The sequence below is a fragment of the Tarenaya hassleriana genome, unplaced genomic scaffold, assembly GCF_000463585.1.
Source record: "Tarenaya hassleriana unplaced genomic scaffold, ASM46358v1 Cleome31, whole genome shotgun sequence".
Taxonomy (NCBI): Eukaryota; Viridiplantae; Streptophyta; class Magnoliopsida; order Brassicales; family Cleomaceae; genus Tarenaya; species Tarenaya hassleriana.
Genome location: NW_010966274.1, coordinates 423,203 through 438,064, shown reverse-complemented (window position 1 = coordinate 438,064; position 14,862 = coordinate 423,203). Strand labels below are relative to the sequence as shown.

General features: G+C 35.9%; 2 protein-coding genes across 2 annotated transcripts; both read left to right on the top strand.

Annotated features, from left to right (window-relative positions):
- The first annotated feature begins 257 nt into the window (after positions 1 to 257).
- On the top strand, positions 258 to 4,425 carry LOC104820511 (NADH dehydrogenase [ubiquinone] 1 alpha subcomplex subunit 1-like). Its single transcript, XM_010550966.1, has 4 exons — positions 258 to 370; positions 1,413 to 1,520; positions 1,598 to 1,694; positions 4,276 to 4,425. Exons 2-3 carry the CDS (start codon positions 1,413 to 1,415, stop codon positions 1,673 to 1,675), a joined length of 186 nt encoding a protein of 61 aa, XP_010549268.1. The 5' UTR covers positions 258 to 370; the 3' UTR covers positions 1,676 to 1,694; positions 4,276 to 4,425.
- A 7,819-nt stretch (positions 4,426 to 12,244) lies between these two features.
- On the top strand, positions 12,245 to 13,230 carry LOC104820510 (zinc finger protein ZAT10-like). Its single transcript, XM_010550965.2, has one exon. The coding sequence runs from the start codon at positions 12,407 to 12,409 to the stop codon at positions 13,127 to 13,129; it is 723 nt and encodes a 240-aa protein (XP_010549267.1). The 5' UTR covers positions 12,245 to 12,406; the 3' UTR covers positions 13,130 to 13,230.
- Positions 13,231 to 14,862: the final 1,632 nt, after the last annotated feature.

Here is a 14,862-nt window from a genome sequence, read left to right as displayed (position 1 = left end):
TCTCTTTTTTTTTTTTTTTTTTTTTTTTTTGAATCGGTATTTTGGTTGTTGTTGTTGTGTAATAAGGGGAAGAGGGGATGTCATGGTCATGTTGTGATGGTGGTGGCGGGAGGGAATATTCATGGTTTGATACGAATCTTTTTTTATCAGTTATTAATGGCATCGGGAGTGTGCCAACGCCACGTCACCAGATTCTGGATTTACGAAATGACATAAATGCCCCTGATAGAACTTGAAAACTACGCAAAAGCCCCAAAACTCCTCAAATCGTGATTCTTCCAGATCGTGAATATCATCTCTCTCGGTCTCTCGATTTCTCGCTTGGTTCTGTTAATCGATCTCTTCCCCGCCGTTTCTTTCGTACTCGCAGGTATGAATTCCTGAATATTTTTTCTAGAATTTCGGTGAAATTCTTTGTTGAATTCGGAGTTCGTAACTGCGTGTGTGTGTGTGTGTTTTTTCTGTTGCAAAATCGAAAATTTGTTCTTGGGGATGTGATTCCGATGCGGGTTTCTACCTATAACGAGGAAATTCTCTCGTCAGTCTCATCTTATTGACATGTCTGAGGCTCTGAGTGTTGATTCGCCATGTCGATCGTGTGCCCTAGTTTCGAACTTCGCTTCTCTAGTTGATGTTCTTGTTTTTTTCCTCAATTATTCATCATCGATCGAATTCTTGTATAACTGATTTGAGTTTCATTTATATTCATAAACTGCTGCAAGTGAATACACTCTTGTAGGGCACTAGCTTAGTTGAAGTTGATCTAATTGCTGTAGTAATTATGGATTGTGTTTTGGTTTTTGCAATTGTATGTTGTGTCTCTTATTACCGATTTCAACTCTGTTATGAAGAAGTTCATGTCTCCTTCTGGTCTGAATTTAGATTGTTACAAAGGAAGAGTGTATATGATGTGTTGTCCACTGCTTGTGTTTCTAGCTTGGCAACATACATTGTTTCTTTACTGAGCTTTGTTACAACTCTTGCTCTCTTTTTCTCTCTGGTTTAATGGATGCCTCTAATTTCTTGGGTTTATATATTCTTTTCTTCTACAATTCAATAGCTTATGATCTTCTTTGCGGATACCCTTTTGATCTATTGGTTCTTTTATGGATCGGATTTCGGATTTGAGTATGGAATCTTTACTTTTGGACTTGGGACTTTACTGTTAGTGTTGGAGTGAAAACAGAGGAGATGTTGATGGTTTGCGTTAGCTTTATTAATGTCGGGTTTTTGTTTTTCAGCAGCTGCTAGCGTATCATAGCATTTAGCACTATCCAAATCGACTCATTAGACGAATCTTTTGTTTCTCATCTCTTTTTTCCGTAGAACATATGAATACGTGGTTTTTATTATTCTTGTATATGGAGTTTGATAGAGAATTAGAGATTATGTTTGCGTGTTTTTCTCCATAGATGGCGTGGGTGTGGCTGGAAGCGGCTCTGCCTCTAGGGATCATAGCTGGAATGCTTTGTGTCATGGGGAATTCGCAGTACTATATCCATAAAGCTTATCACGGCCGGGTATTCCCTCTTTGTTTTCTACTACTAGTCAGGTTTTGGTTTTTGGTTTGGTCTAAGTTGAATCATTGATGATGCAGCCGAAGCACATTGGTCACGACGAGTGGGACGTTGCCATGGAAAGACGCGACAAGAAGGTCATGGGCGACTCGTCCTGAATCCCGATCCCGTTCACAGGTTCCCCTCTCTTCTCCTTCCTTTGGTTTTTTTCCTCAACAACAACAACAACATGGTCTTATTCCCAAGTTTATTTGGGGTCGACCGCATGAATCCTTCGTTTCCACTCATTTCGATCACTTGTTAATTCTTTCGGAATCTGCAATACTTCCAAATCGTTTCTAATCACACGCTCCCAAGTAAGTCTAGGTCTACCTCTTCCTATCTTTTTCATCTCCATTTCTATACTTTCTATTCTTCTAACCGGTGCGTCTAACGGCCTCCGTTGTACATGTCCAAACCATCTTAAACGTCCCTCCCGTACCTTCTCTTCGATGCCTATTACTCCTATTTTCTTTCGAATACTCTCGTTTCTAATTCTATCTATCCTTGTGTGTCCGCACATCCATCTCAACATCCTCATCTCGGCCACATTCATTTTTGACATATGTTGCCCTTTCGCCGTCCAACATTCGCTGCCATACAACAATGCGGGTCTTATGGCGGTACGGTAGAATTTTCCTTTCAACCGTAAAGGAACCTTACGGTCACAAAGAACTCCTGTGGCTTGTCTCCATTTCATCCATCCCGCTTTTATTCTATGGCTAACATCCTCATCGCAACCTCCATCCTTTTGAAGGATTGACCCAAGATATTTAAAATGCGGGTTTTGAGGGATTGATCCTCCTTGTAGGGTCACTCCCACATCACTGGGCCGTTTGCCACTGAAGTCACAATGCATGTACTCAGTCTTCATCCTACTAATCCTAAAACCCTTAGTCTCTAGCGTACTCCTCCATAACTCTAGCAGTCCATTTACTCCTTCTCTGGACTCGTCTATTAGCACGATGTCATCCGCAAACATCATGCACCACGGTACCTCTTTCTGTATATCTCTAGTCAGTTCATCCATGACTAACGCAAAGAGGTATGGACTTAGAGCGGACCCTTGGTGTAACCCTATCGAGATGGGAAAATCTCGCGTGTCACCCCCTGTTGTTCGGACACGAGTAGTCGCACCATCATACATGTCCTTCAATACTTGTATGTATCTTACCGATATCCCCCTACGCTCTAAGACCCACCATAAAACCTCTCTTGGTACTCGATCGTAAGCTTTTTCGAGGTCGATAAATACCATGTGCAGGTCTTTCTTCATATCTCGAAACTTCTCCATCAAGTTCCGGATGAGAAAGATTGCTTCCATTGTAGATCTTCCGGGCATAAAACCAAATTGGTTTACGGAAATAGATGTGTCGCTACGTAAACGTCTCTCTACGATTCTTTCCCATAACTTCATCGTATGACTCATGAGTTTTTTTCCTCAACCAAAAGAAAATCGTTTTACTTGTTAGGACGGAAACAAACGATCTCTAGAAAATGAACTAGCCAACTCTCGAACCTATTAGAGAATATCAGTTTAGCATTTGGTTTAGTATCCGGTTTAGATATGAATATGAGTCTATATAAATACCATGTATGCATATTTTGAATCAATAACACTTAAAATCTTTCTCAATCTTTTTCCATTCTCGAATTCTCTCTGGAATTTAATAGAATCTAGCAAGAAATGGGACAAGGAAAAGGAAAAGCATTTGAGTGATAACATAACACTAGGGTTGAATTTTATGTTGGGTGGAATTATGTGATCATAACCTATACATCGTCGCCTCCCTAGCTAGGGGTTGGCATGGGCGGGTACCCGCACTTTTGTGGTACACTGTATCGACCTCGTCCTCGCTGGTTTTCTGAGGGTATTGTCTCGATCTCTATCTCGAGACCATGGTAACCGCGGATGAAGTCAGGTATCTAGGACAAACGTGCGAAAATTTCTAAAATTCCATCCCTTATGTAGGAGTGGCCAATTTGGTTAACAACCGAATAGTCGTATTGAACGGAATAAGGCATAACTTCAATCTAACTGAATCTGACATAAAAACCGAATTGAATCAAATAAAAAAATAATCGAAAAAATCGATTTTTCAAAAAAAAATTAGTAATTTTACCAATAAAATCTGAATTCACTTATTCGAAGTGAATTCAGTAGAAAAACTGAATGGTTATAGTTTTTCTATAATCGAAATAATCGAACTCGAATATATCGAACCGAAACACAAAATGTTCACCCTTAGCCTAGTGTTGACTTTATAGGTGTATTTTATAATTTTATATGAAATAGGTCTAGAGATTATTGTAAATACATTAAATTGCAAACACATTAAAATATTAGAGAGATAAAAGGTACTTTTACTGTTAGCGGTACATGTGAGATAACCCCTTCTGGTTTGGAAGGACCCGAACCCGCACCCGCAGTTAGTATTTCTGGCTTCGTTGCATCCGTTTTCGTGGCTGCGTTGCATCCGTTTTCGATCTCGGGTTTGCCGAAGTACCTGTGAGATCGGATATCAGAAAACCTGTCAATCTCTGGTTTTTCTCGGGTAAAACCAGCCCACCCCTATACCTAAGCCTTGGAGAATGCTTGGAAACTGCAATTGTGACCTCACTTAAGAGCCGACCAAATGTCTATGGCTATCAATTTTGATATTTGATTGATGGTTTTAAGGTGAAGCTTAGTGAACTATAACCTGATGCTGTATTGCAGTGGGGGCTTAAGGTTGAAAATTTGAAGAAGAAGAAGAAGAAGCTGTAATAATAATAGACGGATCCTTTCTCTGTTTTTTTTCCTTTGACGTTTGTCGACTCGTGTACTTGCTATCAAAATAAAATAAATTTTTTGATAATTATATAAAAATGACATCACAAAAAATGATATTGTAAAATCTTAGAATGTTGTGTATTGAATTTGCGAATCGAATTAGAGGATGGGTATTTTTGGTGAATCATTTTATTTTACATTGATAGAGGTTCAATTTTTTTCAAGGGAAATTTCTATAAATACCCTAATATGACGGTGTTTCCAATAGATACGTGTTTAACATAAAATGATCGAATTAGAATATTTATCTGTCAATTTTGAAATTGAAATATTTATACGCCAAATCATTGCGGTATTTTTTTTTTTTTTACAGAATTTTCAACGATAAAAACGATTTTGGTGTGAGAGTTCTAGAAGATGACACGTATATGATGTGGTAATGGTGACGCTTCCGTGAGGTGACACTAATGTCATTGCATGGATCCTTTTGTGGGAAAACCACGTGTCAATATTTTTAGTTTTGATTTGATTTTTTTAGTATTTTAGAGAGAGAGAAAAAATTATATTTTTTAGTTTATATATTTAATTTTGATTGGACTAAATTGTATACAGAATTGATTTCATTTATAAATAATATTCATGTTTTAAAAAGATTTTCAGATATATATATATATATATATTTGAATTAAATTTATTTTTTAAAAATAATATTGCATTGAAGTTTAGATTATATTTTAAAAAATATAATCTTATATTATTCGGTTCACTAGTTTTTTAATCTAAAATTTTTAAGAACCGCGAAAACATCACATTATTATTATTATTATTATTATTATTATTATTATTATTATTATTATTTGTTGAAAACGAAAGACGAAAAACAAGAGAGATGTTCTAGAGAGAGAAAGAGTATGATAGAGAGAAGAGAGAGAAAGTTCTTCGTATTTCGTATGTTACAAATGAACTACATCACTGATCTATTTATAGAGAAATATAAGAAACTTCTTCATAGTGAATAAATGTCAGCTTCTTCATAGTGAAGAAGAGTCAGCTTCGTGAAGAAGGGTCAGCTTCTTCATAGTGAATAAGAGCATAATATGGGTTTCACTAGATAATATGGATCTCACTAGATGTCTACTTGTATATTTACAACACTCCCCCTTAGACATCTAGTATGGACTGCCTTGTTAAAAACCTTATCATGGAAAAACCCTGTGGGATAAAAACCATGACGAGGAAAAAAGAGTACAGTCTTACAATTTTTCCCTTGAACCAATATGCATACGTTTCTTCATAAATTTCGAAGACGACGCATTCCAATATTCTGAATATGCTTCTTGAATGTTGAAGTAGGGAGTGTCTTTGTGAATAAGTTAGCTACGTTGTCACTTGATCGGATATAACGGATATCAATTTCCTTGTTCTTTTCGAGCTCTTGAGTGTAAGAGAAGTACTTCGGAGGAATATGCTTCGTTCGATCATTCTTTATGTATCCTTCTTTGGTTTGAGCAACACATGCGACATTATCTTCGAATAATATCGTTGGATCGATATTAATCGGTAATCCACACGCTTCTAGTATATGGCGGGTTACAGCCCTGAGCCACACACATTCTCTACTTGCTTCATGCAATGACTTCAGCGTGATTCGAAGATGTTGCAACCAATGTTTGTTTCTGAGAACGTCAGGATATTGCGGTACCTCCAATTGTGAAAACATATCCAGTATGTGATCGGACTTTATGAGGGTCGGATAAATAACCTGCATCTACAAAACCGATTAACTCAAGTTTCGAATTCTTAGGATAAAATAATCCCAAATCAATCGTTCCTTGTAAATAACGAAAGATATGTTTGATCCATGTCCAATGTCGTCTTGTTGGAGACGAACTATATATCGCTAAAAGATTAGTAGCAAACGTTATATCTGGTCGAGTACAGTTAGCAAGATATAACAATGCCCCTATCGCGCTCATATAAGGTACTTCAGGACCGAGTACCTCCTCGTTATCTTCGTAAGGGCGAAATGGATCTTTTTCAATATTTAGGGATCTACAAATCATTGGGGTGCTCAACGGATTTGATTTATCCATGTTAAAACGCCTCAGAATTTTCTTGGTATAGTTGGACTGATGAACAAGTATTCCGCTAGGAAGATGATCTATTTGTAGTACAAGACAAAACTTTGTTCGTCCCAAATCTTTCATCTCAAATTCTCCTTTGAGATAACTTCGAGCGTTTTCAATTTCCGTTGGAGTCCCAATTATGTTTAGATCATCCACATACACCGTTATAATCGCAAAGCCGCTAGATGTTTTCTGGATGAATACGCATGGGCAAATGGGGTTATTAACGTATCCCTTTTTCAGCAGACATTCACTTAAGCGATTATACCACATACGTCCAGATTGTTTTAATCCGTATAAGGATCGTTGTAATTTGATCGCATATGTTTCCTTGGATTTTGAGTTTAATGCCCCCGACATTCTCAATCCTTCGGGAATTTTCATGTATATGTCATTTTCTAATGACCCATATAAATATGTTGTGACAACATCCATGAGATACATTTCCAAATTCTTGGAAGTTGTCAAACTTATCAAATATCTAAACGTAATCGCATCCATGACCGGAGAATACGTTTCCTCATAATCTATCCCAGGTCTTTGAGAAAAACCTTGTGCGACAAGACGTGCTTTATATCTCATAATTTCATTATTTTCATTTCTCTTTCGCACAAAAACTCATCTGCATCCAACTGGTTTTACACCATCAGGGGTTTGGATAATGGACCCAAATACTTTTCTTTTATTTAATGAGTCTAATTCTACTTCCATAGCTTCTTTCCATTTTATCCAATCATGTCTCCTTTGACATTCAGATACCGACTTCGGTTCTGGATCTTCACTATCATTTTCGATTTCCTTAGATATAGAGAAAGAGAATATTCCATCACTGTCGTCTATCTCATTTCTTACCAACATCTTTCCATTACGGATGTAGTTGATGGAAATCTCATTGTCTTCTGTATTCTGAAGATCATTTTGATATTCAATATATTTTCCCTTATTCGGTTCTTTTGGATCAATCTGAGGACTATCATTAGTCTCAGTTTTCTTTCTTTTTCGTGGATTTCTGTGGTCTTCCACGTTTCAACTGTGGCATAGACTCATTTGAAATTCTTTTCTCCCCTTGATCCTTTGGTATTTCTATCCGGGCGGGTATATTCACGGCTGGTATATATGATTTTATCACCCGTATTGTATCTGTGAATCCATCTGGCAATCGATTTGCTACATTTTGCAAATGTATGATCTTTTTGTACTTCAAGATCACATTGTTTTGTAGGAGGATCAAGATATAATAATGATTCTGTTTTCCACGTTAAATCTTGTGAGGCTTGTATCATTCCTCCCCCTAACGTCGGGAATTCATCCTCACGAAAATGACAATCAGCAAAACGAGCTGTAAACATATCACCCGTTTGTGGTTCAAGATATCGAATGATTGAGGGTGAATTATATCCAATGTAAATACCCAATCGTCGTTGTGGGCCCATTTTTATACGTTGTGGCGGAGCTATTGGTACATATACCGCACAACCAAATATTCTAAGATGAGATATATTTGGTTTATTTCCAGTTGCCAATTGCACTGGAGAATATTTATGATATGCACTCGGTCGAATTTGAATCAGTGCTCCAACATGTAAAATAACATGCCCCCAAACAGAAATCGGAAGTTTTGTTTTCATCATCAATGGTCGAGCAATAAGCTGGAGTCGTTTAATTAATGACTCGGCCATACCATTTTGTGTATGGACATGGGGAGCATGATGTTCAATCTCAATTCCGAGTGACATACAATAGTCATTGAAAGCTTGAGAAGTGAATTCACCGGCGTTATCAAGCCTCACTTTCTTAACAGGATAATCAGGGAATTAAGCTCGTAGTTTGGTAATTTGAGCAAGAAACCTCGCGAATACAACATTGCGGGTTGATAATAGACAAACATGTGACCATCTGCTTGATGCATCTATCAATACCATAAAGTATCGAAATGGTCCACTCGGTGGATGTATTGGTCCACAAATATCCCCATGTATTCGTTCTAAAAATGATGACAATTCATTTCCGATCTTGACCGATGATGGTCGTATTATCAATTTTCCTTGAGAACATGCGGTACATGTGAGTTCATGGGATTGAAAAATCTTTCCATTTTTCAACGGATGCCCATTAGAACTTTCCACAATTCTCCGCATCATTATTGAACCGGGATGACCCAATCGGTCATGCCAAATCTCGAACACCTCTCCAAACCGTGGATTCATTTTAGAATATGATTTAATCATATATATTTTTGTGAAGTATAATCCAGAGGATAATGATGGTAACTTTTCCATCATATGCTTCTTTCAAGCAATCATTGACGTGATACAAAGGTATTCACGATTTTATTCGCTTATAGTCTCGATATGAAAATTATTTTGGCGAATATCTTTGAAACTCAATAAGTTTCTTTGAGACTTGGAGTGAATAATGCGTTATTGATCATAATCTTTGTGCCTCTAGGCATCATAAAACTTGATCTTCCTGAGCCCATGATCATTCTCGCATTTCCAGATATTGTGTTAACACTGGATTCAGTAATATTCAACTCAGAGAAGTATTTCTCATCTTTAAATATCGTATGAGTCGTAGCACTATCGGCTAGACATATATCCCCATCACTGATCTTGAATTTCAACATATCTCAAGTCGAATTGATCAATGTGAAAGATACGAAATATTCCTGAAAACAAAGATAAAGATGAAATAATACATAACACAGAAACTGAACGTTAGAGTATAAAACACACTTGGAAATAAAATACACAATGCAACATTCATAATAAACTTCATGTCGATTTTCTCTAGTTGGTCATTTTTCCATCTTCAAGCTGATCAAGGAAATTCGCGATATACAAATATGTTCCATCTCTTTCTTTATTGATGAAATCATCAGGGACACCAGATACAAAAATTTGTCTGGGTATTTCTTCCTTTATCTTTGCGTGATTGTTGATATCATTTAACAAGATGTTTCGGTATACGACGGGTCTGTGACCAATGATCGTTCATACCACATCGATAACAGATATTATCTCAAACATTGCGGAATCATATTCTCGCACAGACTTAAAGTCTTAGAATCTCAGATCCAGCCAATCATGTTTGGCTCTCGGATGGATCACATATTTCTCATGATCGAAATGATCTTTGAGTGATTCCCATAAATCTCGGGATTCTCTTTCGTGCGATATTCATCTTTTAGCGCATCATCAAGATGGCGTCGCAGAAATATTATCGCTTTTTCCTTATCAGTTTCAAATGTCGCTTGCCCTTTTTCGATTGTTTTGACAATCTTTTCGGCTTTCAGATGCATTTTGGCATCAAATGCTCAAATCATATAATTTTTGCCATAAGCATCGAGGGCAGCGATTTCGAGATTGATCAAATTCGACATATGTATCATATGTAATAACAATAGATATAATCATGAATATATTATTAGGCGGTAATACCGTCCATATTACATAAAATAAATAGTTAAGGTGGTATAATAAATAATGACAGAAATAATATTCATATTTAGGTGGCATAGCCAACCATTACGATAATAATAATAATATTTATAAATATTCATAAGAATATTTACAGGTGGCATAGCCAACCATTATGATAATAATAGCAATATTTATAAATATTCATAATAATATTTACAGGTGGCATAACCAACCATTATGATAATAGAAGTAATACTTATAGATATTCATAATAATATTTACAGGTGACATAACCAACCATTGTGATAATAACAACAATATTTATAAACATTCATATCATTGTCTGGTGGCTGAACCCGCGAAGTCTATATGAATGTAATATAAATATATGTGATTAGTTATATATTAGTGATCGGTGGTTGAGCCTCCCAAAGTCTATATATAATGAAATTGAAGATGAATAGAGATGGAGAATCATACATTACCTTTTGTATGATATTTCCTTTTTTACCTCTATATCGACAGAGTCTCGTGCTGATAACGTGTTGAAAACGAAAGATGAAAAACAAGAGAGAGATGCTCTAGAGAGAGAAAGAGTATGATAGAGAGAAGAGGGAGAAAGTTCTTCGTATTTCGTATGTTATAAATAAACTATATCACTGATCTATTTATAGAGAAATATAAGGAATTTCTTCATAGTGAAGAAAGATCAGCTTCTTTATAGTGAAGAAGAGTCAGCTTCGGGTCAGTTTCTTCATAATGAAGAATGGTCAGTTTCTTCGTAGTGAAGAATAGCATAATATGGGTTCCACTAGATAATATGTATCCCACTAGATGTCATATTTGTATATTTACAACATTATTATTATTATTATTATTATTACACACATAATATATCTATATATAGAGAAAGTCAAAGTAGTTCAGTGGGTTGGGTTTGACTGTTTGAAGCAGTCTTCGGTCACTGCTCTCTCTCCTACGAGCCGCCTCTCTCTATATATATATATATATTTGGGGTTCTAATTTACCTATTCGAATATATTAGTATATATAAAAACGATCTAAATATCTATCAAACATTAGTTTGAACGTTTACAAATACAATATCTAATAATGACGATGACATTCTCGAGCAGTATAAGGATATTTATAATTTAAATAAAATAAATACAAAACAAGTACATTATTTTTAATAAATAATTGGACCGTATTAAATAAAAAAATCGGGAATTCGGAAACTTTTTTTTATCGAATTAAATAAAGACAACACTCGGCTCTTAGAGAAAATTCGATAAAATTCGAATAAAAAACGAATTCTAAAATTTACGTAAATCAGATTGAACATAATATCACTATCAATATAAATAGATTTCAGTTTATAGATAAAAAAGAAAAATATTTTTTTCCAAAATGGAAAGTAAATCCAAAGATAATAAATTATGTTCAAACCTATTATTTCTTATGATTTTAAATTAATTATTTTCATATTCTAAATTATTAAATTCAGAAAAATAATATCATTCTGTCATTATTATTTGATGTAAATTTTATTCTGATTAGATCACTTCCATTAAAAATATTTTATTTTCTCTTTAACTTTGTTTTCATTTATTTTTATATTTAATTTAGATTTTTTACTTTTAAAAATTATGATCTAATTGATCATATATCATTGACTGATATGAGGATGGAAATATCACTTTAAATTATAAAAATAAACTACATTAATTGATCTTTATAATATTAAAATTATTATTCGATTACGTTATAAACATAAATAAATACATTGAAATCGTAGTTAGAAGTCATCCATCCAATTTTATAGAAAGGATAAGGATTCGATATTGCCGACATGTATGGCTTCGGTCACCACTTCCACGTGTGTAACCCAAGTCAAATAAAACGTGCACCTATTTATAACCTTCTCGTTATTATTTAAAAACAATCTCATCCAAAGATTTTAAATATTAAAAATTTTCAAATTAATATCTCAATTTATAAATTTAAAAACAATTTATAATTTCGATTAGTTTTTTATTTTGATCATTATTTTAAAATTAATATTATAAATTATCATCAATTTTATAAATTAAGATATTTATTCGAAAATTTCAATGTGTAAAATATTAATATAAAATATTTTAATATTTAAAATATTAATTAGATTAAATTAAAAAAATCAGGTATTTATTCTTAATTAAAGTATTTAATATATAATTTTTCTTATTATTTAATAAAACTATCTAATAAAAATATTCTTTATTGTACATATTTTTTGTTCCACTCAAAAATAAAAAGCTACCCAAAATTAAATAAAAAATAATAAAAACAAATTCGCGGATCCTCTCACCCTTCTTCACACTTTCCCCACCCTTTCTCACGTAACTTCCTCTGCACACTCCACCTGCTACATATACACACACATATATTATATATATACGTATCTCCTTCATCTTCGACCTCCATAGCTCTGATTTTCGATTCCTTATTCTTTCAGATCTGCAGATTTTCCCGGAAATTACCAAGAAAATGGCTCTCGAAGCTCTGAATTCCCCGAGATTAGCCTCTCCGGTTCTTTCTCTGTTCGACGATTCCGCAAGCTTCAATGGCGCCAAACGCAAACGCTCCAAACGCAACCGCTCCGATAATCGTCTCACCGAGGAAGAGTACCTCGCCTTCTGCCTCATGCTCCTCGCCCGCGACGGCCATCGCAAACGCCAATCGCCACAACCTCCAGCGTCTGCGTTCCCGGCTCCGGAGAAGCTGGTCTACAAGTGCAGCGTCTGCGACAAGGCGTTCCCGTCTTACCAGGCCCTCGGCGGACACAAGGCCAGCCACCGGAAAACCGCGTCTCCGATCGCCGGAGACGAACAGTCCACGTCAACATCAACGTCAACGACCACAAACGCAAACGCGGGTGGAGGCAGAACGCACGTTTGCTCCGTTTGCAACAAGTCTTTCCCCACCGGTCAGGCACTCGGCGGCCACAAACGCTGCCACTACGAAGGCGGCAACAACGGCGGGTCCAGTGGCGGTGGTGACGTGTCGACGTCGGAGGGAGCGGGGTCCACCGGCCACGTCAGTAACCACCGTGGATTCGACCTGAACATACCGGCCATACCGGAATTCTCGCCGGAGGGTTTGGTCAACGGCGACGACGAAGCGGTGAGTCCGATGCCGGCGACGGCGAAGAAGCGACGCCTGGTGTTCTCCATCAAGGTTGAAAATTGCTCCTTGGAAGAAAAAAATTAGACGAATTTAGATTTTTTTTTTTTTTGCATTGTGTAATTCAACTTGGGTTTCTGGGAATTTTTTTAGTGTAAATATATACGAATTGAAATTCGTTATATCCATTTCTTTGTGTTCTTTGATTTCTGTACCAAATAAAATTCTCATAATACACAGAATTTGACTTTTGTAGATTTTGGTTTGGTTTGGAAAATTAGATCTAGCTAGATTTTAGAAAAAAATTTCATAAGGCCAAATAAAAAAATTTTTTAAAAATTGATAAAAAAAACCCCCAAAAAAATATAGAACTTTACAAAAAATACTAAATTTTTATTTTGTCAAATAAATATTAAATTTTTTAAACTTGTCAAAAAAACATTTAATTCTTCTACGATTGTTAAAATAAACAAATGAACTGATGTGTTATAAGGAGATGTAAATACGTCAAATTATTGTCGTTTATTTTTTTTATAATTGTATCTAGTTCATGTATTTTTTTGAATCATTTAAAAGGTTTAGTATTTTTTGATAATCGCATAAAAGTTTATGTATTTTTTTAGATCATTTAAAAAGTTTAGTATTTTTTTAAATGAGTTATTTTTTTAAACTCATTTAAAAAGTTTAATATTTATTTGACTAAAACAAAAGTTCGATATTTTTTCTGTCAAAATTGTGAATTTCATTGGTTTTTTTGGGATTCTTCCGTAAATAAATACCTGATCAATTTGTGTAACAACCCAGTTTTCAAAAAAAAATAAAAAAAAATAAAAAAAAAAAAAAAAAAAAAAAAAAAACTAAGAACGTCCGTTCTGGACGACCCAGAACGGACGGACCGCTCACACAGACCAGACCGTCCGTTCCAGACCGTAGAACGGACGGACCGGAGTGTCGGCAGCGACTAAAACGACGACTTTTGTCCGGACCGACTTGAAAACGACGTTTACCCACCAATCTTCGACAATAATCCCGATTTTTCAACCCTAGTGCCCTATGGCTCAATCATTATCCGTCTGGGTCCGAAATTTCCGTCACAAATCATCCAAATCCGAGTTTCAATCGCCCATTTTCTCTCCCTCTCATGTTCTTCATTTCCGAGCGAAAATTCTCTCTCAAATCCGAACAATTGACGCTCAAATCGGTTCCTACAGAGCAAGAGAAACATCACCAAGCTTTCCATTCAACACCCATAGCACGGGCTTAACCGAGGTGAGTGAATTCGAGTTTAATTCGGAGGTCTATTAGACATGGGGTTTTGGGTTTTGGGTGATTTCGTGTAAAATTGATGATTGATTTGTGTTCTACTTGCAATTCTATGAGTTTTAGTGTATACCCATAGTGAATCGTGCGTGTTGGTGTGTTTTGGTGAGAATCCGAGGACCAGAACGTCCGGTCTGAGGTCAGACCGTCCGTTCTAGGTCCGCAGAAGAAAACGCGAAGTCTGGAGGTTGAAGACGACTCCAGACCGTCCGTTCTGGACGACCGGAACGTCCGTTCCGCATTTCCAGACCGTCCGGTCTGACGAGACGGAACGTCCGTTCTGAACCGATCGGTCTAGGACTAGACCGATCGGTCCAAAAAAAAAAAAAAAGTAACGCGGGACCAGCTAGGTCATACCGGAGGTACAATTCAGTAAAATCGATGAAGAGAATGAAAGAAAATATATAAAGAAATATAAAAGACTACATAAGCGGAAATGCATGTATAGTAAATAAACTATATAAATGCATGTGGTTGGGGTAGCTGGCATGGCACTAGCG